A 27832-nucleotide genomic window follows, 5' to 3' on the forward strand; every position below is an offset into this window, starting at 1 on the left:
ACATCATGGTAGTTTTCTGACGTAAACAATGAGTACTGTCTCTCCAGCAGTATGGAGCGCACTGTGTTTCCTCCAAGATCTGTTTTGTCCCAAAGGAAAGGATGAGCTGTCAGCTGGCTTTGTACAAACAGGTTCATTTACTGTCTGTTTCAAGCATCAACACACAACAAGCCGGACGTCTGAGTCAGCCTGTCCATCGCCAAGCCTCGGGCCTGTTACTGCAAACAAAATAGTAGTGTCTACAAACGAAGGGTTTGACTGGTTGGAAGCCCTGAGCAGTTACACACATGCCTGAGATAGCGGCGTCAGCCAGGGCAAGGACAGGCACGCTGTTAAACAAGAGCTTCATGTCACATTCATGAACCTGAACACATGCAGGGAGGGGGGGAAAGGGAGACTTTTCTGTGACCTTTCACCCATTTTTCCAACCAGCTTGGTAAACTGTGGGAATCCTGGGAAGCCGGGCCACTTCAGTGAAATCTGCGGCATGGATAAAAGAGAAGAAGGAAAAGAAGTGGACAGTGGAAAACAGTAACCTCTTCTCTTCCTGTGTCCTTGAGCAGCGTATTCGAGCGGCAATTATTTGTGAATGGTGTGGTTGTAAACAAATACACGAAGTAAGGTAATGTCTTGAATTGCATTTAATGAATTGAATTGTGCATGAATGGCTGCTGACATGGCAATACATGCTACAAAGACATGACATAACACGTTCTGCCAAGACTGTTGCTTCTAGTGATTCGTTTGGGGGCAAAGACATTAACACAATCACAGATGCACAAACTGTTCTAGGTAAATGTCTGTGTTCACCATGTAACCGGGGTTCGGATATCATCATGACTGCAGGGTGAGTGTGTGTGCTTGTGTGCATGTGTGTTGTGTGTTTTTGTGTGTGTGTATCTTTGCGAGTTGCCTAGCACCTGGTAACAGAATAGGCCGAAACCTTATCATCCTGCCTTTAGAAAGCTCTTACTGTGCTGGATTCTTGCTGCTGTCTCTTGCTGGTGTGGTAATGACATGACAAAGTCTATCAGGAATTTTGTCTTATAAGAAACAGGCATCTGGGGGCACACAACCCTGTTAGGGTGTGGTTCATTTGTTTCCATCACATCCAGTCACACAGACAGGCCTCACCACTCACATGCACGTTCACATGTATAATAATACATGAGATTAACTGAGTCTGATGCATAGTTCAGGTTCACAGTCAAATGCTTAAGTATGCTGCACAGAAATAGTTGCTAATTCCAGTTATATGTTTTTTAGTGAAGGTCCAAGAGAGTGTGAAGTGAACAAAAATATGAAAAAATATATCTTAATCTGAACTGTGACGTAAATACACAATCAATTTTTGAACTCTGTTTTTAGTTCTTTTCCGTGTGGGTCTTTTGGAGAAGATGCGTTATGATCTCAAACCAGGTAAAACTACAGGATTGCTCTCCAATCTGACACAAAAAAATGTCAATCTAATCTGTTATCTGTTATCATCAGTGTTATCATCATGATGACTCCTACTGTGGCAGGATGGACATAATGTAGGAATGCTGAACCTTTTTTCGGTACTGGGTAATGTGCACCGACTGCCTGGCTGATCTGTCCAGTGCACAGGATGCCGAGTTTACTTTTATTGGTTTAGTTTCACTTAATTCCTTTCTTTTATTTCTCAGACCTGTTTGATTATGATTATTATTCATCATCTATGAACCATTCAGATTTATCTGTGTTTTTCTTTGATATTTGTTTTCCTTGTGTTTTGCTATACCATGTTTTTTTTCTTCTTCTTTCTTAATTTGTGGTGAGGTCCACATTATAATGATCCTTTCACATCGGTTTCATTCAGTTCTTCAGTTCTTACAATGCTGCAGTATATTTTCAAATAAAATAACAGGCTACAACAGTCTTAGGGGAATGTCTTGTGTGATATTTTGTACTCTTCATAAAAGCGCAACACAGGGTGATCTTTCACCTAGAAACAAACAGTCACCAGTTTTACACAATATGCATTGATAAAAGGCAAGGTGGTGGGTATTCTTCAAGCCTTACAGTCTGCAGGATGTACAATGACCACCAGGGGTTTATGAAAACGTCTCCACAGCTCATTGGTTACTCAAATGCTGCATTCAGAAGGAAATAAATCTGATTGGCTGGTCCGTCCCACTGAGGCGGACTGAAAAGAGGAATGTTGAGGGGGAGGGGAAAGAAGTCTATTTACAAATGAAATTTAAAGCGATATCACCAGCATCACTTGGCAGGGAAAACTAATCGTGTTTGTAATCAGAAGTATTTCTGATTCTGATGTAATAATTTGAGGGGTTTTTTAGGTTAGCATACAATTTACAGCAAATGATTCATATTTTAGGTCGATGTCACAAGAGGGGAAAATATGCAAAAGAGATAAGTTTCTCTCTTTCGGCGTATGACAACAATCGGTAACTAACAGAATACAAAGCAAATAAGAACTAAAATTAAAATTATGTAGTTTAAATATTATTAATTTTATCCACAGAGTAACATAAAGGAAAAACATACTTTGTCTGTCTAAAGACTATTCAATAAGTGATATTAGACAGTCTATAGAACAAGGTTCAGCTCTGTATTCCTCTGTACCTGAATGTATTTAATTAACCCCAAAGTTGGCAATTTAATCACTCTGCTGTCAACAGATCTTCATCTGTGCTTGCTGTAGACGGCCTTTATTTGGAGCTACGTGACAACAGACCCGGGATCAGTTTACCATCCCCCCAGCTTTCGGTTATGGTGAGGGATGGCGAAAGTAGAGGCTGAACTCGGATCAGTCTCTGAGTGTATAGTCACCAGCCTCCATCTGGGCGCAGGTTGACAGCTCCCCTCGCCCTGCCCCCACACTGTTACCTAGAGAGGCCCGGCTGGTGGCTTGTGTAAAATTCCCATTGGCCCGTTTGTTCAATGTGGGCGGGGCCGGGGGGCGGGACCGAGAGTACGGTGATCTCACGATCAGCTGTTTTGTACGTTCTACATTCTGATCCGAGGATCAGCTGGAGGCAGCAATAAACAGAAGCGAAATCTGCAGCGGAGGAAAAAAAAAAAAAAAGTGAGAGAGAGAGCAGAGAGAAGGGGGATAAAAGCTGCAGATGTTATGATCTGAAATCATTAGTGTAAAAAAAAATTGTTTTTTACACGAAGCCCTTCTTCTAAGAAGAAAGCCATTTATTTTTGTATAACCGTGTTTTACCTACCTCACTTAAAGGCTACCTAAAGCTATGCTTTAAGAATTGTTGTCGTTTCTACTGTGTGTGAGATCTCGTTTACAACTTGAAATTTGCAAAGGCAGGTAAGACGTTCTATTCTTTTCTTTTGCTTTACATTTAACAATGGTTGTTGTCTTTTGCGTCAAAGTGTGTGCTCACAGAGGCATCATATAACCCACTACCAGTACATCTCTGCTGCATTCCTCATAGGCTTATCTCATCTATATATACATGGAATATGTAAGCTGTTATTACGGAATTGCATCGCTTTGTCTGCCACTGACTAGCCGACGTTATAACCGGTAATGACCTATTATTAGGTCATGGACGGATTTGAAAGCGGTGCACCAGTCGACCAAACGGTTTAAATCAGGTCGACTCGACGTCCTTTACCCAGAAAAAAAAGAAAAAGAAAAGCGTCGGCAGCCTGCATTCGTGTGGAATCCTACAGGACGTTGTTTTTTTTTTCAAATTGCACCAAATGCTGATGTGGAGTCAGGTCGACGGCGGATGTTGATGTTTTTTCCCCGGGAGGCGGTTGCTGTGTATTGCCTATATTCCATAAGGACCACACTATGTCCCTTATGTCACACAGTGGAATGACCGTTTAATCGTGTTGTCCCGGGCCTTCTTTTTTTCTCCGCTCGGTGTCTTTCGTGCACCGTCGCTGAGCCACAGCTGTCATTGCTCTGACCCTTCAGTTGGGAGAGCTCACACGGATAATTCACGTCTAACCCGGATACCCTACGACACAGTCCCGTCTCCTCTCGGCCGTCGACAGCCCCCAGCTCGACGAGAGCTTTGAATGGGCCACAAAAAATATGTATATTTTTGTGTGTAAACATAGCTGCGAGAGGCATTTTTTTTATCATAACGTCAAAGGTGTCAATTCCAGACGACAACCGTCGACAGCCGGTCCGTTATCGAATGATTACATGCTGTAAAATGCAGTTTAGAAAACATGAACCACATCGATCGTATGCAAACGGTCATTAAATCTTATATTATCGCTTTGTTGGGAGCCACTCGGAGTATTCTTTTTTCTCTCTCTCTCTCCCTCCGGTCGCCAAACAAGCTGGAGCCTCTCTCAGTTAGCGTCAGTGACGTAAGGGTGACGCCACATGCGTCTTGTTTTCATTTCGCCAGGCCCCGCCCACCCGCGCTCTGCCCCTCCCACCTTTTTTTTAAAGGACCGATGCCAAAATTAGTTCATAAGTCAAGATCCTTTCTTTATTTCAGAAGGTGCTATTGTGCCTGTAAAATGTTGTTTATACAGCTGGTTTTGAATTAAGGCATAAATTAGGTCATATAGGCACCCTAAGAATAGAATAACTCAAATTAATTATTACAATTTATTGAATATGGGACATGTTCAAACTAATACATAAAAACACGTTTTGTGTGTGTGTGTGTTTTGTGGCTCTGTGCTGAACCTTATGCAAAGCAGCCCCCCCCCCAGGCCTTCTCACCGAAAAATTTGTTTATCCGAATTTTATTGGTCATGCATGGTCTCATGACTCTTTCAGTCCAGGAATGCATCAAAAATAATCTCAGTGTTGAGAACGGACTGCAGCTCCTCGGTTCATGATAAAAGGAGTTGAATTGCAGAAAGTGCAAGAGTCCTGGGCCTTTTCAATTCATTGACCTTTAAAACATGACCTGAAAACTGAGTCAAAATGAGCTGAAACAACCCAGAGTGTTACGAAACACAGCAGAGCTCATTATGATTTTATTATTTATTGATTTAATTTTTTTAAAACAGGTTTCTCCCTTATTGGCATGCAAACAGATTCTGGTACAGTGACTTAATTTGTTAAAACGACTATTATTCCATCAGACATAAGAAATCTCAGGAGCATGTGCTGTACGGTTGCAGTTAGGATGTCTCTTCAAATTATGTTCCTGGTCGTCATGACGATTCTCCAAATAAGGACAAAAAGTGTCAGCTTCCCAACAAGCATCGATGCATATCTCTTGCCATTTCTCTTTGCACCATGCATAGATCTCTGTTACACCCACTTTGTTTCACCTTTTAATCTGTGTTCCTTCAATTTTACTTACCTCTGACACTTCATAGTTCATAGCTGGTGGAATAGTGTCAGCAGTCCATATTGTATTTACATGAAGGTATTTTTTGGAAACTGATCAGGCTGAGGGCCAAACAGGTCATGGAATAAATGAGGTCATGATCTGGAATTTAAACCTCTACAACCTTGAACCTGCTCTGCAAATAGAGTGATACATTAATAAAACAAATGAGGGGGGAACCGATTTAGACTCAATTTCAAGAGATAGCTTTGTCAGCAGGTAATGACCAAGGTCTGCAGTATCTAATCTCCTCAGTCATTCCATCTTTTGGACTCACACAGTTTGAGTAAATAAAACTCGGCCTTTGCACATGTAGGGGGTTTGTCTTGTAAGCGATGGTTGTTCAAACGTCAGTCCTACATTACATCATCATATCCACATTTAGGTCAGGCACTCCTGTCCTCATGATTCTGTCCTTCTTTGTATATTAACATTGTGCACACTCACTTTGTTCGACTTTGCAAGAGTCTGGCTCTTTGTCTCACCTCCAGCTCCTCTTCTTCAGCCTGTCCATCTGTCCTCAGACTTTGCTGATTAGTTTTCTGAATTTCATGGGGGAAGGGAGTGCAGCCATTGTCCACCAGCATCTTACAAGTTGATACATTTCTTTCACATGTTTACTGTTGCTTAGTGTTCTTCTGCCAGTGTATTTCAAAACTAAGGTCACAGGCTGTAAGGCACAACTTTAAGCTCAGATATAACATATGTATGCGCTGCAATGGCACAATATTAACTAATCTCATTTCAGTTGAAGAATCAGCACATATGCTCCCTTATTGGTCTAAAAACTATCTGACCTGTTGTGCATGCCATAATTGCTGTAATCAATATTTTATATCAACAGTGGATGTGTGTGTTTGTGTGTGTGTGTGTGTGTGTGTGTGTGTGTGTGTGTGTGTGTGTGTGTGTCAGAAAATTCACTCAAAATGAATAATAGTGTTGTCTGCTGCATGTGCAAGATGGTGTGCGGACATATACACCATATCAGCTTTACAAGGTGATAATATGTCTTTATATGGTTTGTGTTTTTCTAGCTTGTTGCACTGCCCCCAAGTGAACATGACATCAATCAATCAGGTTTTAGAGATAAACTATTTCCCACAGTTTTTTGCAAATATTTCAATTTTGGGATTACAAAGTGTTCCTTCGGCAAACAGCACCAGAGCTGTTACCGGGAACCTCTTTGCTTCACCCAAGCTGCAGATAAAATAAAGAAATAATCCAACATGCAAGCAATAATCAGCAATGCTAGAGTGGAAACTATTAAAGAAATCATACAGCTTCTGTTTTCTATGACACATTCTCTCAGGATGTCATGTCAACATGTCAAAAAGCTTTGAGGCTTGTGTCTTGAAATAACGCGCTCACCACACACATTGCTCACCCACGCTGCTTATCTAATGTTCTCTGACTTAGCAGCAGGAAATTACGTTTTTCTCTTTTTTTAGCTGTTGTGTTGACAGTCATGCACCTAATCTTCTGATTACCACTAAACACCCTCTCCTCTCTCTCTCTCTCTCTCTCTCTCTCTCTCTCTCTCTCTCTCTCTCTCTCTCCCTCTCTTTCCAGGCCTTTGTTCCAAACCAAGTGAAACCTTACATTTGCACTACAGAAGCCTGTCCAGTCCTGTCTGTCAAAACCGAGATCCAGCAAAGGGCTTCAAGTAAAAAAAGGAAAAAATTGACTCAAAAGATCAGACGAAGAATTGCATAAAACAGCAACAAGAGATACATAAACACAAAGAAGAAATTCAAATAGGCAGCTATAGCTTTTTTTTCTTTGGTGGACAACAAATAGCACCTGAGTCACCTACACTTGGAAATCATGTTTCAGCGTCTGAGCAACCTGTTGTTTGGGGAGGTTGAGGAGGTAGCGGCTGAGCTGAAGGGACCCAACCCCTGCGTGACGGAGGCTGACGAGGAGGGATGGATGCTCGTCAATCTGCCCGGTGAGTCTCAGCAGAGGGAGTGGGCTGCTGTGGCATTTTAAGCCTACACTAAAATGGGAAATTATCAAATTGTGTTTAAAGTTCAAATATTTGGGTCGTTTCTCTTTTGCATGTCCATTATACTGACTAAAGTGAATAAGTAAAGATGGGGTGGGGTGAAGAATCCGTCAGGGCGTGGCCCAGTTACAGTGGTGCTCACCCATTTGTGGCTATGAGCTGTTGTCTGCCAGAAGATGGAAACACATAATTTTCTGTGAACATACATCTCCTTCCTCTTTGTTTATGATCTCAATCATGACAAATGCTTTGCCTGTTCAGAAGCCAACCAAAAACCCAAAGCAACATAAAAGTAGCTCTCAGCAGTGACAAGACAAACATTATGTCGCTGACATAATTACCACCTTAGAGGGTCAGCACAACTAATGATGTGACTCTTTTATGTTCTGTTTCCTTACCCCCTCTTCTTCCTCCCCTCCAATTTTTTTAAACACCCTTACATTCTCCACACTGGTATGTGTCCGCGTGCGTATGTGATCCCTTTTCAAATTGCCCCCTTCAACACGCATGAATTTTTGAAAATCAACCACATTTGCATCTTTTTTTGCAACTCGCCCCCTCCACTCGTCTTTATTGGCTGCCCCATCCCCGATTTCATCGCTGCCATGTGCTCAGAAAAGTCTGACTGCACAATGCAGGCAGAGGATGAATCGGGAGCCCCGCCGATTGCACAATCATCCCCAGACAGTACCCTGCCACTTCATAAAGACACTCATGCAAGGACTGAATGCTTACCCCCCATTCCCCACCCATCTCACAAGCGCCGTAGGACACATAAAGGTCAGGCACATATTGCTGTAGCATCATCAGACCCCCTGTCTTGCCCTAGCGCTAGCCCATCAGACTTGGGTGCCATTGCACCCATGTCCCTGCCAAGGCGGGCCAGACTGTCCACGCCCTACTCTACTCCGTCGATGTCCCCTGTCTCTGGGAGTGAGTGTGGGGGCAGTGGGGGTAGCAGTAGGGCAGGCTCAGAGAGAGGCTGCATGGATGAGAGCTGGTTTGTCACCCCTCCCCCCTGTTTCACTGCAGAGGGAGCTACAGCAGAGGCCAGCCCGATGGAGGACCTGCTCATCGAGCACCCCAGCATGTCTGTGTATGTCTCGCCAAACAACTTGTCCATGGTCTCCAACAGCAACCTGTCTGTGGTGGGAGAGGAAAGCATCGTCAGTCCGGCGAGCAGCATGAGGTGAGAAATAACACTTTTTTTAATAGCTTCAGTTCACCTTCAGCTCTTTTTTAAGCATCTGTCCATCTGACTGTCACAACAATCACACCTTCTCTCTCCCCCTAAAGCAGGGTGACTGAATCAGCAGCTGCCCACGCCACCCGCAGCACTATTCCCACCAGGGTGACCCGTGGAGCAGCTGCCCAGGCTGGAGCCCTGGCCAAGGTCACTCAAGTGGCCAGGGTCCAGCGTTGCAAAGCTCGCATTGAGAGGCGCCACCTGGGTCGCAACCGCATCCAACGCCAAAACCGCACCAGGGAGCAGGTGCCGCGCCACGCTGCCCACGCCAGAAACACCTTCCTTCACCAGCCCAGCAATCGTAACTTCTGCCACTAAAAACTCCTGAACAAACAGGGGGCATCGTTCACTCTGAGGGCATTAGATACACACCTACAGCATTTTTGCTTTCATTTCTGCACATTATATCATATTAAGTCAGATACCAGTAGACCAGTAGCCCTTTTGTTTTGGTTTATACACAAACGGACTCCACCTGGTAGTTCTGTGCCCCATTCTGCTGTTATGAAGCAAGCCCTCTGAGTTGATCTTTATTATATTTAATGTTCATTGCAGTATCAAAACAACAAAAAAATCTTCAAAAATATTTACACAGGTTGTACGTAGTGACTAAAATGTCTGAAAAATAGCCAAAAAAATAAGCCCTCTTAATTTTTCTTACCTGTTTTAGTAATATACTCTTTTCCTCAAGGCAAGTTTTTTTCTGATCAATTCGGCCATTACATCCCCAAATACTTAATATTAAATTTGGAGATGGTGTGTAACTTAAATAACTAAGTGTACTTTAATCTTTGATGAAAGAACATACTTTTCTGATGGAAACCATGTAGGATAGAGACAAGTTAAGTCTGAGCATCTTTTCAGCAAAAACAACTCATCTTGTCCTCAATGCTTTAATCCTATCAAAGTTTAACTTTAATTTAATTTGGAGAAGGTGGAGAGCTATACCGTGTGTGGCGAGAGTGACAGGAAAATCACCAGACATTTGTTTTTCTCAAGTTTGGTTTGGCAACATGCAAAGTAACAGGCGATGTGGCAACCCGTTTTCATCATAGGAAACTAAATGCGGTGAGATTCCTCTCCTCTCACTTTGTGAGGGTTGGGAGTAAGTCGAAGATGGTGAAAGAACGAGCAAAACAGACTAAAGAGTAAAATAAATGACACAATGAATTAGAACTAGATAGCATTCAAATGAACGTGGTTAATATGGAATGGTCGTAGGAAAGAGTTATGTAACCCTCAGAGCAGCCTGTGAAGTTAAATTCAACATCAAACTCTTCTGACGAGCATCTAGAAAATGTCTTGTTTTCATCTTTCTCTTGATAATGAATGAGGTAGTCGCTATGAGAGCAGATGAAAAAAGATGTTATGGGCAGCCATAACATGAAGAATAACAAGAATTATAATTGCAGTGAAAGGATGTGGGGCTTGCCTTTGGGTTACAGGGTATGGCAGGTTATAGTAAGTAAAGAGCGGTATTGATGGTAACTCTTTATTTTGTTTTGTTGCAGTGTTTTTCTGCTTATTTTGTCTTGTTTAAAGACTATTTTTTAAAGTCTCTCTCTCTCTGTGGTTCCAGCAAAGAAAAAAAAGAAAGTATATTCCTGTCAGACAAAGAGAAAATACACATTTTGACTTTTATAGCCAACATACACATAAAAAAAAAATAAATAAAACACTTCTTGTGGATCATACACAGCACGTGGTCATTACATGTGTTGTCTGGAAACTAAAGTAACGTGCCCGGCACACATCAGTCACGTTCACCCACAGTGTGCGCCGTGTTAGCCATGTAACAACAGAAAGAAAGAACCATCTATTTACACATAAATCCCTCTTCTTGCAAAAATAAGTCCTTGACTTGTTAGGGGAAAAATAAAGGGAAGCAAACATCTCCTTAAAGCCCGACGACAAGCATCTATCTTCCCTTTACATCTTGCTTATGGACCATGCAACAGGTTTCTTTAACATCTACTCCATCACTGTCTGTCCCTTTCTCTTTAGCGCATCCAACAGCGTCCACTTAAAGATCCTGATATGTGTTCAACAACAATAGTAAACAATGGTGCTGAAGTGTATACTAATGTTTGTAAATTATTTGAGACACGTATGTAAGTTTGCACTGTCATTCATTTTGTGACTTCAAAGTTTGTAGCGGTGTGCTGTGTGCTTGTTTGGTTTTTGTTTGGTTTTGAATTTTCAGTTTTTTCCTTTTTGTTTGTGTGTGAGAAGGTGTACTGACACGTGAACTGCTAGGAACTCTAAAGAAAATAATGATACACGAATAATGATCGTTCATTTCTCTTGTAAATATATATATATATATATATATATATATATATATATATATATATATATATATATATACACATAAATTTAAAAAATAATTATAACGCTTCGTTAGATGTCAAAGCCTCTCAGGATTTGAGTTCACAACATTGTGTCCAATGGGACTGATGAGAATTCTCTCTGCCTCACCTCTGTGCTCATCAACAAACCAACAGGGGCGTTCCAGTGGCCAAAAGTGTTGGTTTTGCCCCAACTTCCGTCTCATCCTATTGAGATGCACCATACACTAAGCAGCACAAGACTCAGAGCTGACGTGCCATAGAACACACTGCCCTCCAGAGGGTCCACTGTAGCACTGCATCTGCTGCACGGTCGCTGGTGAGGACACATGTACAATGACATGGTTTTAATGCAATCTGAGCTGGTGTGTTCAAAGGACAGAACGAGAGAGTGTGGGGATGTCTTTTTTCTCACTTCAGATATATAAATCCAGATATACAAGAAGAATTATTTTCCCTTGAATCACCTATACCATTTTTATTTCCATTTCTGCCAATGTTCTTTTTAATGTTACTGTTTAATTTATAGTATAATTATGAAACGAAATATCCTGTTGATTCCACTCAGTGAAGGGAATGTATCTGAGGTGATCAGTCTAATATGTGCACGCGTGCACGCAAGCACACACACACACACACACACACACACACACACACACACACACACACACACACACACAGTGATCTCTCTGATAATTGGGCTTCCTCACATCTTAGGGGCTTGCTATTCTGATTGTGTCAGAGGTTGAATTTCCTTCATCTGTCGTCAAAATAAAAGTAGGTAGATTGAAAACAGGGTAATAATGAGAGAGCACAGGTGGATGTGTGTGCTCGTGTGTGCGTTTGCAAAATGTAAATATCACCACAGATACCTCTGCCGCTGCAATCCTGTCATGTTTTCCTCAATTTTTATTTCATCCATATCTCACCAGTGTCGTGTAAAAAAAGGCTACGTGTTCTCGGTATGTCGTGTGTGTGTGTTTTTGAAAGGTGTGGTTTGAGAGTGGCAGTCATCCAATAATGGGGAGAGGAAGTGGTCCCCCAAAACGGGGAAACCTATAAGACATGGGAGATGTGGTCAGGAAAACGATGAGGCAGAAGACAAATAGTTTATATATTTAAAAAAAAGAAAAACTAAATGTATCTGAAAAATACAATAGAATATGCTTGTATTTTCCCATGTAGTTATTAGAACAGTTGTTCACCAATAACATGTTTTAAATGAAAGCTGTTGAATGTCTGGGGAATGTCATATGTTTTGTGTTGTGCCCTGAAATGATGGCAGCTTAAACACACTTGGGGTTTTACCCATGTTAAATCTCAAATAAATTCACCCCCCCCCCCCCCCCCCCCCATAAAAACGAAATATATAGACATATAAAATGTGGTGTATCTGATATGGTGAATGTGCCTTTCACTATCTCTGCATGGTTTTTGTGATGTACTGATTTTTCCATCCCCAAAATGGACAGTCGTCCACTGACAGGCAAGACTATGCAAAAGTCAACTGATGGGTTTACCAGCATCCATTCAGAAAACACAGATACCCACCAAAAAAAAAAAGGAAAAAGAAACCAACAACAAAAATAAATACTCAGGTTAACCCCTGAATCTTGTGTCATTATTTTCATCTTGGCGAATAGAAGGGAATGTGATTAGAGCAAGGAGCGTGTGATCTGCTGCACACAATAGTGCAAGAAGTATACAGAACATTTACCTTAGTAAAATGAAATCAGCAAATCAGCATTAAAACTGTAATCAGTAGAAATAAGGAAGTTTTATCAGCTAAATGTGATTACAGTAGCAAAAGATAAAGTACTCTTATTGAAGCAGAATGGTTCCTGTGAGTGTTATGTTAATATTTCTTATATCATCATGTTGTAGCTGGTTGAGACGTAGCTGATTCATAAAGAAATTAGATACTTAAATCCTTGAAAATACTCCATTAAAGTCACAAGACTGTATGAATACTATGAATAGTAACGATAGCTGTCAAAAGTTTGTGCAATGAAAATACAATAATTCCCTTCAAGATCAAGTGTAGCAGAAGTAAAGCTTAAAATAGAAGTACTCAAGTAAAGAAATACCTGAATGTAGAGTACTTCAGTGGATATACTCTGTTACATTGCCTCGGGGAGGACTGTATAGGTGTAAGTTTACAGTATGCAAAAAGGAAGTGAACACGAAGGTGTGGTAATGTGGTGTAAACACAGTATCTGGACGGAGTCTGGGTGGAGCGCTATCATGCCCAAATGTACTTACTGAAAATTTACTTTGATTAGAGGCTTGGAAAAAAGGAGGAAATAGAAGTAAGCAAACAATGATGAGACATGTGATATGATGTAGGTATAAAAGGGTGGTGAAGTACAGTTCAGCCAACAATAGGATTGTTGGTCACCTCTGACCTTTTATGGAGTGGAGGAAGTAAAATAATTTCCTGTGATTAGCATACACTGCTCTCTCCTCTGTCACCAAATCTCAAAACCGAGACACAAGAAAGGAGCACGAATTATTAAAGGGCTTGACAACCGACTGGGCAAAGCAGGAAAATACCCAGGGGCGGCCCAAAGCACAAGGGACACACCATATCACATATGGTCGAGATGTTTTGGAAATTTGTGCCACAAAAGTAGAACATCAACTATGACTGGCCCTCCATCTCGTGGTCTTAGCTTGTGGAGTGACTATTTAGTACAAAGACCTGAAAACTAAACTTAACTAAATGTTTCTTTTTTTGAGGCTGAGGCTGCTTCTTATTCTCCGCGTATCAAGTAATTAACACAGAAGATCTTCATCAAGTATTATTATTCCATCATTTAAGTAGTGCAACCAACAATTATTGACACAAATAATAATCCCCTAATAACTGATTGCTTAGTCAATAAAATGTCAGAAAAAGAAAAGGAAAACTAGAGGGCCTTCGCCAGCCTCCTGCTGGTCGGCGCTCGGGCCCTAATAAACGATGCCTATGAATGATTCCCTGAAATTGAAGTCACCCAATTGAGTTTGCTTTGTTGTTGTCTGACATGAATACAAAAATGTGTTAATGTTCACAGAGAACAGGGAAACGTGCAAATATTTACGTTGAGAAGTTGGTTCTGGCGAATTGTGGATTTTTTTGAAACGAAAAATAAAAGTGGTTAACCAGTTATCAAAAGTGTTGACAATGAATCTCCTCGCTTGGAGTTGACACTGACGTGTACACTGGGGGTCCGTGGGAGCCCACCGTCAACTTGTTTTTGACCCCCAAAGAGATTCGATCAGGCAGTGGCTCCTGGGAGAGACAGGAGGTTTGTGACTGGAGCAGGTCTATCCTGCAGACCGTGTTACTGGTTGATCCGGTTCGACGATTAAAACAAATGAACGCTTGAAGGGTTTGTCCCCTTGGTAAGTTGACCACCACACTGACTCAGGGAATCTGATCGCCCTCCGCGCCGTCTGCCACGAAGCCAGACTCACATTGGAACCAATACTGGCCGACAGCAGGCAGCTGTGTTTTAGTCTTTCGTGAGTCTACAGCGCTCTATACTTAGAAATCAATGTTGTTGGCGTTGGTATTCAAGTCACAGTGAGAAGGGCGTTTGTTTTGTTTTCGTTTTGTTTTGAAATGTGCGGCTATTATCCATGTTAGCTCTCTCTCTCTCCCCGACGAGTCCTACCGGTTGTGCCGAGCCCGGGCGAACGCGAGGCTAACTTCCCTGTGCGGCGGCGGCGGCGGCGGCGTCGTGATTCGAGGAGCTCACGTCCGGTCGTCGTGGTGACAGAGCGCGCCTCCGCCCCCCCCCCCCCCGGACTGGAACCACCGCGACACCGCCCGGCAAGGGGGCTTTCAGCATTCGCATTATTATTATTAATATTATCAGACCACACGTGTTCAAACAACAACAGCAGCAGGCACAGTAAGTGAGAGCCACTTCTCCTCCGAGCTGCGAGCAGCCGCGCGTTCTTCCAGAATGGAGGCGGAGAGGCGGTGTTAGCTTGAGATGAGACGCGCTACGCAGATAGTCAGGGTCGGCTCTGCGGGGGGGGGGGGGGGGGGGGGGGTTCACTCGGTGAATAAGATGCTTAATGTTGTTTGTTTGTTGTTGTTGTTAGTATAATAACGCATATCAACAGTACAGCTGCTCGCGCGTCTGCGCGCACAGCACAGACCGACGCAGCCCCCGTGTCAAACGAGCGTGTGTTTGCGAGCGTGTGACGAAGGTTCTGCCAAGTAAACGGAGGAGGATCTAATGACCTCGACGGTCCGGCTAGCGTGTCTCTGATGAAATGAAACGCCGCGACGGAGACACTCGTTGACTTGCAATGCTTCGTTGTCCTCTGCAGGTCGCGGCTTACATGACTGGGAAAAACGCATCATCATCATCATCATCATCATCATCATCGGAGGAGCAACACACCGGAGTTTCGGCCTAATCAGAAATAATCCAGAAGAAGAAGAAGAAGCAGCAGTGCTCTATGTAGTGAAGGTGCCAGGAAACGACTACATTGTCCCCGGAGGACAGTTGTGATACAATGGGGTATTAAAGATCCCGTCGAGCAGTTGGAAGTGATTCACTTAGAGGCACATTTCAAGGATTTTTGTCTTTCTTTTTCATCTGGATGACAGAGGCAGGTGTGCGCCTGATCATCCCCACGCTGGATACATATGTGACATGGGAATATGAATATCCTGCCCTAACTCCCCTGACAGATTGAAGATTGCTTGTGTGGCCGCGAGATCGACAGCAGCCATGCACAGTCCCGCACATGATATCATGGCAGGCTACCCAGGTGGGTGTGTGGCGGATAAGGATGCAAATCCGGAGACGACCTTGGGGAGCGCCTACTCCCCCGTGGACTACATGAGCATCACCAGCTTCCCCAGGCTGCCAGAGGACGATGGGATGTCCGCGGAAAACGCCCTGAAATCTCGCAGGGAGGATGACAATGCGCTGAGTGAGCAAGATACGGGTCAGTCAAGACTCCAATTTCGAACACAATTCCCTCCCACAAAGATTAGGGTCTTTTGGTTTCTAGATGTGGGATCACCACGCAGCACGGCGTGTCATTTGAATCTGAAGGAGCCGTTTTCAATAAGGTTAAAAAAGAAAGTTGAACTAGGACGACAATTACTTATAATTGTCACCATCGGTTGATTTGAATTGTTATTTTCTCAATTGATAGTTTCGTGTATGAAATGTCCAATAATTGTGGTAAAAAAATCGCCGTTCACAGTTCTCTACAGCCAAAGGCGACTGTTCAACTAGCCATATACAACCCAACGATATTTCACTTACCATTGCAAATTGTCAAATCTGAAAGTTTTATTATTTGAAAGCTGCAGATTTATTTCCTGTTGATCAACTAATCATTTCACTTCAAATTTGAAATACATAGGTACTTATTTGTAGATTACATGTATACAGGGTTTTTTTCCCCCTTCTGTTTGCCTAGTCACTCTAAATGGACAGATTTTTGAGTGGAGTTTGGTGTGAACAGATCATATTCAACATACACCAAAACCATGACTGTGCTGCTCTTTCCTGTTAAGTCTAAGCCTCTTTGGTTTGTGCTTCGTGTTGAAGACCCGGATCTGTTTCTGAAGTCGGCTCGCCTCCAGCGTCTCCCTTCCTCGGCCTCGGACCTGGTCAGCCATGACGTATCCCTACAGGAGACCAGCAGCGACCCCTTCACAGAAGACTGTGCGTGCCAGCGAGACGGACTGACTGTCATCATCACGGCATGTCTCACCTTCGCCACGGGAGTCACTGTCGCTCTCATCATGCAGATCTACTTCGGAGACTCACTGGTAAGGATTAGTGTGTGTGTTTTTGTAACCATGTTGCAATGGTGGTTGCTCTTCCCTGGTGATTATGAGATTGCGGGTGTTTTCCCATGTCTCCTCCCACACATGCCTAAGTCAGCTCAAAGACATATTCACAGTCTTTCTCGTCTTGTCTTTGTACCTCTGTTACATTAAAGGTCTTTAACCAAGGAGCCGTGGTCACAGATGTGGCCCAGTGCACATCTCTTGGCTTCGATGTTCTGGGCAAGCAGGGGTCCAGTGTCGATGCTGCCATCGCTGCTGCCCTCTGTTTGGGAATTGTCCATCCTCACACTTCTGGTATAGGAGGGTGAGTTATAGAAAACATCTCCTCATCTTCTGAGGGTACATACGTATTAATCCTGATCTTTCATAAAAACGTTATCACGTGACCATTCACGTACACTGAGCATGTGCGTGACGGTGTAAACGGGAAGCAGATTGTCTACTCTGCAATTGTTTGCTTGGTTACAGAAATACTACAAACGAAAAACGACAACAGTGAGGAGTACGATGAAAGTGGAATTTGTACTTAAAATATTTTCATTGTACATTCATTGCTTGTAGTCGGTTGTGACTGATAAAGACCAATCAGAAAGCGAATGCAGGTGACTGCATGGGGCGAGTTGCGTTACCAAACTTCTCTGTCTTAAGCGCAAAGAAACTCCGATAAAGTGTTTGCTGCAGGCATAAACATAGCAGCAGTGATGCGCAAAAATAAAAAGGAGTAATCTGGATGTAGCCTCGGACTTGCCTGGATTACAAATAAGAAGACAACTTAATGCTATGTGGATGTTTTGTTTTTTTCACAGTGGGGGAGTTATGTTGGTGCACGACATCCGTAAGAATGAGACGAGGGTCATCGACTTCAGGGAGACGGCGCCAACTGCCATCCACGAGGAGATGATGCTGTCAAACCTTGATCATTATGTACGGCATTTTTCTGGAGTTCTCTCTTATACCTGTCGGAGTTTACTTAGAGAGCAGAAGACAGTGGAATTGTCGTTATTCTGCGGCGAGATTAACATGTGCACACGGTTCTTATTGCTGCATTTCAGCCTGGCCTGCTGGTGGGTGTACCAGGCATGCTCAGTGGGATGCACCAGGCACACCAGCTCTATGGCAGGTAGGGTAAATTAAATTAGCTCAATCTTTCACCTTATGCCACTACTGTTTTGTTTTAAATGCTCTTCATAAATAAAACACAACACAGCCTATTTTTTCCCTTTGAGTTGTCTAATGCTGTTGAGACAAGAATAGCAGAAGGTGTTTATATAACCACTGACAAAGCCTGCGCTTGTGTCAGTGTTCAGAGATGAAGGAGCGAGAGCGTCACCAACTGTTAAAAGGAAAGACGTGGGTTTTTTTTGGTTTTTTTTAAACCAGTGTGTTGGACTGCAATTACTCTAAAGCTGTGTTATTATCCCTGTCCTGATGCCTCAGCTGCTGAGCAGAATGAGATCACACTATCTAATTTATGCTTACATTGTGATAGCTTATGCTTGGCTATTAGTGATCATCTGGCCAAAAAAAGATGTTTATAATGTATGTATGAGTTTTAAACATTTGTAAACCAAGCCAAAGTTATATGACCTTTGGATTCCCCAGGATGTCGTGGAATGAAGTGGTTACCATGGCAGCAGATGTGGCCAGAAATGGATTTAACGTTACCTACGACTTAGGTAATTATTGTGTTCTGTGTTATATAAAACCCTGGGTGAAGTCACTGTCAAAATGTCACTGCTTCCGGGATTAAAAACTAACCGGCATTATCTCCTGGCCTCAGCGTTGTTATTCGACAACATGGAGTGAAGTCACATGGAATGATCTCATCTTCCTCTCCTGTCTCTCCATTTTAGCTGAAGCTCTGGCTGAAGTCAAGAAGCAAAACGTCTCGGATGCATTTCGGGCGTTGTTCCTCCCCAACGACCAGGTGCCCCTCTCTGGATTGCTTACCAGACGTCTTGATTTGGCAGCCATATTGGATGCTGTTGCAGCTAAGGGGATATCCGAGTTCTACAGTGGTAACCTGACGCAGGAGATGGTGACTGCAGTAAGGAAGAACCCCCCCCTCTCCAACTCTGATTATATAAGTAGTCATGAATTCTGCATATTCTCCACAAGGAGTCCTTTTTACTCTATAAACCCTGTTGTACTTTCACTTGTGCTTTTTACACCTTGCCCTGGGTGCCCACTGTCATATTGACATAGTGTGGTGTAAATTCATGATTGAAATACTACAAAACAATTAGTCATAATTTGAAGGATTGTTATATTATTCCTGATGTTATTGCTTGATAACCTTTGTGTCAGCGTGTTTGTGAGTCTAAAGATATGACCAAGTGTAGAATTTCTGTCATATCAGAAATATTTATTGGTATTTAACAACCTAGCGATAGAACATAAATGCAGGTACAGTGATACAATCATCAATGGTTTGGTGTTGAATTTTTTTTTTAAATGGCAAAACTAAAATATTTGTGAAACTTGAAACACTGATATTCCAATATCAAATAATTACAAATGAGGTGGGTATGGGATGTAGGTTTTCAATCACAGGGCAAAACTGGGCAATTTCAGCTTCAGTCTTTTAAAAAAAGGGACCAGGTCCTTGTCCATTAGTTTGAAGAGAGAAACTCTCTAACTTTAAGTTTACTAAACCAGTGTCTAACTACAAACTCATGGTTTATTATTTGACTATGAATACATTTCTTAGTCTTTACTAGCTAAAGTAATGGAACTTGTTACATAGTGGCGTGATACATTTAAACTCTCTATGCATTTTTAATAGGTGCAAGCAAAAGGGGGAGTGCTCACAGAGGATGACTTTGGAAACTACAGCACAGTCCTACAGCAGCCAGCAGAGATCATCTATCAGGGTAAATGCTTGCTCAGATTAAATTTTCTGAATTTGTTTAAACATTTATTTTATCAGGTTTAAGATAGACCTGTGCACCACAATAAACATATATACAGTTAACACACACACACACACACCGCCCAGTTATCCCAAGATCTGTTTAAAAAATGTGATTCACCCAATGTTAAAATATCCTGTGACTGGAAATGGTATGTCCTGTGCTAATATGAGAATAGAGGTAATGAGGTGGTGAAGCCTTGTAGATAAATGTCATCCAGTTGAATTCTCTCCTGTCAGGTAAGGACAAGGACACATATTCATACAAGATTCCGGGGAGAGGGATTTATAATCTGTGATAAAGACCAGTGCACTGTGATACAAAGACAAGTGGGAGATGCGTATCAGATGTCCTGTGTGTGTAGTGCGTTCACCTGCACACCTGAATATTTGGTGTACATAAGAATGGGCGGTTGATTTCCCAAATGCAAATATAATCAACGTGGCACACATCTGTTGTCTGTTTTTGAATAATTTGAGTAAATTGTTGAAATTGGTTTTGTACAACAACATTAAGATAAACTGTTCTATACTGAAGCATAAACATTTTGTAATTGCTTTTATTTCAGTATTGTACAAATGTTTACTCTCTTTACCAAACACAGATTACATTACATTCATTTATCAGACACTTTTGTCCAAAGTGACTTACAATAAGTGCATTCAACCATGAAGATATTACCCAAAAGTGATGAAGAGTACATAAACATTTATGAAATGGTGCAAAAAGCCCATTACAGTGTGTTGAAGTTTCACAATTTCCCTTTACTTTATACTTGGTATACCTCATTTCCACTGTTATTTATTTTTCTGTCTTTCTGTACTTGATCTTACTCAATTTTGCCACTTAAATATGCAATTTCATTATAGAAATCATACATGTTTCCTTATTATGTTCTTTTGGTATTTCTTCAGGGCATCACGTGATGGCGGCCCCAGCCCCACACGCAGGCGTGGCCCTGATCACTGCTCTCAACATCCTGGAAGGCTACAACATCACCAGCCAGGTTCCCAGGAACAGCACCTACCACTGGATTGCAGAGGTAGTACACTATATGCTTCATCACTGTTCAGCACAAACGGCATACCTAGTGCAGTACCGGATGTGATATCTGTGTTATTTATGTCTCTATTTAATCAGTCGGTGAAGATAGCTTTGGCCATGGCTAGCGAGCTGGGAGACCCCATGTATGACACATCCGTCTCCGAGATTGTCACCAACATGCAAAGGTAGAGATTATTCATCATCTTTAAATGTATAATTTTATACACTCCATTCAAATTCACTGTGGCATTTTCGTTGAACTATGCATTATTTTGTTGCCATCTCCAAGCAAATCACAGGCCTCCATTCTCCGCCAAATGATCAGTGACTCTCAGGCATTCCCCGCCAGCCATTACACTCAGTCGTTTACCTTGGAGGAGGGAGCAGCAGCAGCCCAGGTCATGGTCATGGGTCCAGACGACTACATTGTGTCATTCATGAGGTATGACAAGCTTTAGCTGAGCTGATGTTGCAAAAAGACCGTTTAAATAGATCGCCGTGTTAGTAAAGAGTAAATGATATTGTCAGAAAACTTGAAATACTTTTGTTTTTGTCTGTTGTAGCTCTCTGAACAAACCATTTGGAAGCGGGATACTGACTCCCTCAGGAATCCTTTTGAACAGCCAGATCCTGGACTTCTCCTGGCCTAATAAAACACAGAGCTCATCACCCAACCCAGTAATTACACCCTTTTTATTAAACCTTTTTTGATTGATTATTCATTTATTTCTTATTGCAAGATTAATTATAGCTTTGCTTGGTTCTCATGGTGTTTCGTCTCATTTGCTCTAGCACAACAACCTCCAGCCTGGGAAGAGGCCCATGTCCTTTCTGATGCCCACAGCAGTGAGGCCAGCCGTGGGGTTGTGTGGAACATACGTGGCCGTTGGATCTTCCAACGGAGAGAAAGCTCTCAGTGGCATTACACAGGTTATTTGCACACTGCAGATGTATTACAACCATGACTGATGGTTAGATGTTTATCATCTCATATATCCCATGTTATTCATAGAAGTTAATGTATTTATATACCAGGGCCCTTCCTGGAGATAGACCAGGGAGGCGAGCTCAACGGCAAAGCATCCGGTGACTGGACCTTGACCTAAGGGGCCTGGTCAGGCAGATAACACAGAGCCAAATCCCTCTGGCGTTGTAGATTGTATCAGCTATATACAACGTAGTCGAGCGTTGATTCTGGAAACAAGTGATGGAGTTCACCTTGAGCTCCCTCTGGAGGAGTTGCAAAATGTTGCTGAGAAGAGGGATGTCTGGGCTACCGATCTTAACCTGCTGCCACAGTGGCATGGCAAAAAAAATCCATTGACGGATGGATTTTTGCATGTTGTGTTTTTACTATATATCTAATCTGTTTTCTGATTCTTAACAGGTGCTGATGAATGTATTGTCTTCACGTAAAAACATGAGTGACAGTTTGGCGTATGGGAGGCTCCACCCACAGCTGCAGCCCAACACTCTCCTGGTCGACTGTGAGTTTTTCCAACTGATAAATCTGTTGTGATGTTTGGTCCTAGTATGACAAAGTTCCTTCAAACTATTTGGGCCGATTGCATGTTTTTTTTTTGGGGTGGGGGTGGGGGGAATTACAGTTCTGATTTCCAAACCCAAATTTTCGTTGGACCAGTATTGATTTTGTTCTAAGGTAACAGATTTGTATACACTTTGCACAGCAAATGAATCGTGAGATGGCAGCAACTACCTTTAGTAGTTTACAGTTTACAGAAGGATTTCCATGGTACAATACAATGTTATGACTCCCTGTGCAGTGAAAACATTAATCTGCTAATTTTTTTGTGGGAAGCAGCATAAAAAATAAATTGTGTATCTAAAGACTGCAAAACCAATAATACATTCATATTTCTTGCGGGCACCAGGTATGATAAATATCAGTTTCTACATAGAAATTGATCCAGCACAGAGCAAAGATCAGTATGTTCCTGGATCTAAAACTTTGGATCTGACTTGAGGCCTAAATATAATCTGATTAGTTTTAAACATGATATACTGTGACCTGCATGACTGAAAATCCTCAAAGACATATAATCTGAACACACTGTGATTGCCACACTGGCTGAGTGGACTCACACTCAGTGTTATTTTCTTCTTCCAGATCCACATTACATTAAAAAAAACTGTTTCAAACGAAGTCTTATTCGGTTTGATGTGTATTTATTGATCATTGTTCATGCCTTCAACTAACCTCAGACCATCCTCCCACTTTCTCCACCTGTCCTGCAGCTGAGTTTCTAGATGAAGATGTGGCGCAGCTGCAGGCCAAAGGTCACATAGTTGAGAGGATTGATGTTCTCTCATTGGTGGAGGGCACCCGGAGAACCAATGACCTCATCATTGGGGTGAAGGACCCCCGCAGCGCTGATGCCTCCGCCCTCACTATGTCCAACATGCCCTAGTGTACTTTCTTATAAAAAAAGAGGGGGTAAAAGTAGCACGGCAGTGGCAGTCAATGAGTAATTAGGCTGCTGATCAACCAGTTCACTGAACAGAATTTAACAGCAAAAAGCTGGGGAAAAAAAATTCAACAAAAGACATACATCTTTCTCTGAGATTACTTTGTAGGAAACTAATAGGGATCCACTGATTTAATTTGTTTTGCCAGCACAGAAAATTAAAAAGAGCAAAATTCCACATATCAAAGTTGGTATTGCCCTCGCTCACAGTCTCAACTAACGTGCAGTCCCAGTGTTGATAGTGTAGAATATGTGTCAATCCCCTTAATATCACACCGAAGTTTGCAGCCTACGTTATGCAGTGCAGGGTGTAGACATAGAAGGCATGTTCATAAATGAATCTTTGATGAATTCCATTTCCACTTATTGAAAGCAATAACTTAAAAGAGGTGTAGGGTGGATTTACTTAGTGGTTTAAAGAAAAAGAAGATAGAAAAGTGTGAAGGCTTTTAAAGCTATTTTAACAGTTTGCATTCTGCATTTCTAATCAGCACTGCGGATGTAAATTAATGGTGAACAAATGGATTCTCTATAATATTGAGCAGAAGTGGGAAAAAGTAATGATGCCACACCAGGAAGCCTCCATTCACAGCACTTGCATGGTCCTCTATTTTAACTACTGATCAAGCACCCTGCAGTGTCACACCTCAACTAGGCGATTTCCAACTGCACGGCGAGGCTCAACCATTTACTCTCCTGCTTTTTATCTGGCGTGCAACTGTGATTAGATGTTGTTTGGTACAGCTGCTGGAGTTTTTACTGTTGCGAATAAGCAAATGGCTCATCGGACCATCTTTAAAGAACACTTTCGCTTCAGTTAAACAGGTGTTAAATGTCGCTCATCATAGAGAAAACTGTATTTAATTATATAATTTTAAAAATTGCAATTGTTGTATATTTTTCCTCATTTAAAGATTGTGGCATTGAGCTTTAGAGCAGGGATACTTGTTCTTAAAATGGATTGAATGTAATCTGCCTTTTATTTTTAATATGAACATTTATTGGGCTGTAAAGATTATTTCTACCGGTGTAACACAAAGCATTCCATCAGCAGACTCTAGAAAAGGCTGTCAAGTTTACTTTTTAAAACATTTTTGTGTACTGGTGTAATTATTTTAGGTATCATATTTGAAGTAAGAGCCAACCACTCTGTCAAGCATTGCATTCTAAAAGTTGTTTGACTTAATTCCAGAATGGACAATGCGGACTAATCAAACATTTGCTCAACATTTTGTCTCTGTTGTTCGGTACCAGTGTCATATGACTGTTGATGTCTGTTTATTGTAGAGTACCACGCCTTAAGGCAAACATTTGCACAACACCTGATGTTTTAATTTCATGTGTATTTCTATCTGATTTTAATAAAAATCAGCACCGTCCAAACCTAAGAAATAAAATGTTTTCCCACATCCTTACACTGTATAATACCACTGTGTTCCTCCATACATGTGCACATGGTTCATCTGACTAACTGCACAATGATTAGGTGAGTTTTTTTGTGGATGACGACTTTTAAAGAGCTCATGTATTTTACCACTTTTACGTGGCCTATTTATATTGCAACAATTATACTGTATTTTAGTTGCATCCATGGCTACAAGGACCAAAGAAATCCGTGAACGTAGAATCGATTTCAGAAAACAAAGTCTTCAACAGAGAAATACGTATTGATAAGAACAAAATGTCTTCCTTTAAAAGGAAGCATCAACAAGGCTGTTGTTCAACCATAGGCACGTTAGAAGAAAACAACAACAAAAAGGAGAAGAACAATTGTTATTTTATTTTGGAAGGCACCACCGGAAGCAGTATTTTTATTCGCTTTGTCAGTTGACGTCGTTTCGCTTCTGACCTGCTTGTGATTCATGTTTTGTTAGCTAATCTGGCTAGCAGATGTCGAGTGGTCGATCTCATTTCCAGACAAATATATGTGGTAAGGGTTTTGCTTTTCTCGTGCGTTATTGACTTCGATATCCAGCGTGTCCGAGCGAACGAGTGGGCAAGGCAATACGCTGTGGCTCGGTGCATTCGAGATGTGTTACGTGCAGTGCTACCCAGCTAACGTAGCTAGCGTCTGCTACTCGGCGCTTTCGCAGGAGCCAACAGGAACCGCCTCGATATTAATATTTTCTCCCTCTTTCATAATGCAGCGTCTGCTCAAAGCGTGTGGATTTGAGTTGTGAGCGATGCTCGCGAAGGTGTGGAAGTGCACAATGACACGGGACGCGGTCGTGGTGATGTTCGCCTGCCGAATTTGAAGCGTTGAATGTTAGCATACGTTCGTGCTAAGGCCCGGGCCACCGCCGCGCCGATGTGAACCCAGCTGCCCACCGGTTAGGGTTGTGTATTCCCTCAAAAGTGTATCTGACATTTAATGCAAACGGCCACGTTTACATATCTCCACCACCTACAGTATTTAACGTGTCTTGCTATTATACGTTTAGCATCACCGGCCACAGTGATGCCGCTTAACGTGCAGGTGTGTGTTGTTCGCGTTAGCTTCAATATCATCTCGTGTATCTAACGTGGATTTTACAGGAGGCAAGATTTGTAATTGTTGCAATCTCATCCGAAGCTCGCAGCAAACTGCGTGTGGCTGAAAACTTGCGGCTGCATCTTTTCTCCAGCATTTGATGGACTCCGTGTATTATTTATTTTATTTTTTTTCGAACAACAACTGTGACGTCTCGTTTCTTGACCGTGACAGTATTTGCGGAGTAATGATCTCGTGTCTCTCTCGTCGTGTGGAATTCCAGCATAGCACGGTTCAAACGCCACTCCTAGTAAGAGGGGAGGATGGCACACCGACACATTCCGCCTGAGCTGTCCCCGAGGACAGAGGACCTGGAGCCGGACACTGACTCCGACGGGGACTCTGGCGTTGGGGATGATGCAGGAGAGGATGCTGACAGTTGCCATGGAAGCACTGGAACACAAGAGGAGGATGTCAACAATCACGGTGGCCTGGAAGAAAACCGCGGCGACGGAGAGGATTTCACAGTTTTCGTCGCCTTTCAAGGGAATATGGAGGACGAGGACTTCACTCAGAAACTTGATACTATCCTCAATGGGATCCCGAATGTGCTCGATATGGGTTAGTTTCTATTTTGTTTATTTATTTTTAACTCTTATTGATGTTATAACAAAGGGTCAAGGAGTTTTTTGAAAACATGAATATGACCTTTTTCAATATTTTTGAGTCTTTCCGTGTGTTAGTTTACAGCATTGAATCACGTTGGATGTGAATGGGTTTCTGACAGTTATCAACTTAAAGATGATACTGATATGTCATCTATGTAGAGTAATCATGCGGCCACCTCATTGGGAATAGGGTGAATACATCCATCAGTTATTTTGTATTTTCTGTTTGTAGCAAATTTGGTTCAGAAAATGATTCAATTCTTTTGATCAGTGTCAAAATCCACTTTGATTCTTTGTCACAAAACAGGTTTTACAAGTACTGCATAAATACATATTAATCTGAACTTCTCTAACTTGTATTGACATTTTAATTTTTTCATCTTATATACACTGTAAGTGCATCAAGTTGTTGTCCCTCTCTAAGGCTCTGACAGGCTAAAGCCACAGCATGTGGAGCCATGGAACAGTGTGCGGGTTACCTTCAACATTCCTCGGGATGCTGCTGAGCGACTCAGACTGTTGGCCCAGAACAACCAGCAGCAGCTCAGAGACCTGGGGATTCTCTCCGTGCAGATAGAAGGTAACAGACTTCTTGACACCTTAAATCAGACTGCACTGGAAAAAAAATTGTTGTCGTTTTTTCATCTGTGGCACCTCAAAATGAAGGACTTGACTTCCCGTGTTAAATGTGAGATATTGATGTGACCTGTTTTGATTTTTAGGGGAAGGGGCCATCAATGTGGCTGTGGGACCAAATAGAGGACAAGAAGTGAGAGTGAATGGACCAATTGGAGCACCTGGCCAGATAAGAATGGAAGTTGCCTTTCCAGGTCAGCCTGGTCCAGGTATTTGTTTATTCAATTGATTAAACATTTAATCATTTAAACAACACACTTTATATCTACTACATTGAAACTGTGCTTGATTTTGGATAATAGAAGTGATTGATAATTTGTTTGTTTGGATAATGGGACATTAATGAATTAAGCAGATGTTGATTTTTCTGTATAACATCCATAAATACATGCCTTAAAGAATTGTAAAGAAGAAAACATTAGCCATTGGCTATTTGGTGTTCAGTCACTTGATACATATTAGCTATTTTCCTATTTGCACTTTGCAATATAATATGTTCATATTCTACAAGGAGGAGTTAGGATGGCTAATCCGCAAATGGTGCCTCCTGGACCTGGCATGGCAGGTCAGGCTATGGTACCAGGCAGCAGTGGCCAGATGCACCCTCGCCTTCAGAGACCATCTTCACAGACAGGTTCAGGTCTTTCTTTGTTGGGCATCAAATGATACACATGATATTTAACTTTAAATATGTTATGGCTTGGACAGTACAGTAATGGAAAAACTGCATCTTCCTCACTCACAGATGTGATGGACCCAATAATGCCAGGTATGCCAGTTCAGCAGCAGCAACAGCAGCTTCAGCACCAACAAGCTGGTCCCCATGGCTCAGGCCCTATGCCTCCTCAGGCTGCCCATCACATGCAGGCTCTGCAGGGTGGGAGACCACT

General features: G+C 42.2%; 3 protein-coding genes across 17 annotated transcripts in view; all 3 read left to right on the top strand.

Annotated features, from left to right (window-relative positions):
• The first annotated feature begins 2985 nt into the window (after positions 1–2985).
• LOC118316736 (tumor protein p53-inducible nuclear protein 2) lies at positions 2986–12260 on the top strand. 8 transcript variants are annotated; one of them, XM_035644854.2, is made up of 5 exons: positions 2986–3310; positions 6228–6312; positions 6885–7263; positions 7936–8509; positions 8617–12260. In XM_035644854.2, the coding sequence occupies exons 3-5, from the start codon at positions 7140–7142 to the stop codon at positions 8882–8884; spliced, it is 966 nt and encodes a 321-aa protein (XP_035500747.1). In that variant the 5' UTR covers positions 2986–3310; positions 6228–6312; positions 6885–7139; the 3' UTR covers positions 8885–12260. The 8 variants fall into 8 exon arrangements, with proteins under 8 accessions (XP_035500747.1, XP_035500752.1, XP_035500746.1 ...); XM_035644859.2 differs by lacking the exon at positions 6228–6312 and having other exon boundaries at positions 7936–8100; positions 8353–8509; XM_035644853.2 differs by lacking the exon at positions 6228–6312.
• Positions 12261–14190: 1930 nt separating this feature from the next.
• On the top strand, positions 14191–24583 carry LOC118317139 (glutathione hydrolase 7). Of its 4 annotated transcripts, none has more exons than XM_035645603.2 (17): positions 14191–14301; positions 15241–15434; positions 15608–15867; positions 16482–16705; positions 16879–17030; positions 17533–17650; positions 17779–17846; positions 18329–18402; positions 18580–18773; positions 19512–19599; positions 20553–20680; positions 20779–20867; positions 20972–21124; positions 21246–21360; positions 21475–21612; positions 22070–22169; positions 22939–24583. In XM_035645603.2, exons 2-17 carry the CDS (start codon positions 15430–15432, stop codon positions 23109–23111), a joined length of 2079 nt encoding a protein of 692 aa, XP_035501496.1. In that variant the 5' UTR covers positions 14191–14301; positions 15241–15429; the 3' UTR covers positions 23112–24583. The 4 variants fall into 4 exon arrangements, with proteins under 4 accessions (XP_035501496.1, XP_035501495.1, XP_035501497.1 ...); XM_035645602.2 differs by having other exon boundaries at positions 14286–14421; XM_035645604.2 differs by lacking the exon at positions 14191–14301 and adding an exon at positions 14663–14813.
• Positions 24584–24946: 363 nt separating this feature from the next.
• The window catches only part of ncoa6 (nuclear receptor coactivator 6), a 12298-nt gene continuing 9412 nt past the window's right edge, over positions 24947–27832 (top strand). For 2 of the 5 annotated variants that reach the window (XM_035644517.2, XM_035644521.2), the window contains exons 1-6: positions 24947–25098; positions 25922–26259; positions 26731–26886; positions 27029–27151; positions 27454–27576; positions 27688–27832. The exon at positions 27688–27832 is cut by the window's right edge and continues 692 nt beyond it. In XM_035644517.2, coding sequence (XP_035500410.2) covers positions 25962–26259; positions 26731–26886; positions 27029–27151; positions 27454–27576; positions 27688–27832 — 845 coding nt within the window. In that variant the 5' untranslated portion in view covers positions 24947–25098; positions 25922–25961. The remainder of the gene's footprint in view (positions 25099–25921; positions 26260–26730; positions 26887–27028; positions 27152–27453; positions 27577–27687) is intronic. The other 3 variants (XM_035644518.2, XM_035644519.2, XM_035644520.2) reach the window with 3 other exon arrangements.

The sequence above is a fragment of the Scophthalmus maximus genome, chromosome 3 (genome assembly GCF_022379125.1).
Source record: "Scophthalmus maximus strain ysfricsl-2021 chromosome 3, ASM2237912v1, whole genome shotgun sequence".
In the NCBI taxonomy this organism is placed as follows: domain Eukaryota; kingdom Metazoa; phylum Chordata; class Actinopteri; order Pleuronectiformes; family Scophthalmidae; genus Scophthalmus; species Scophthalmus maximus.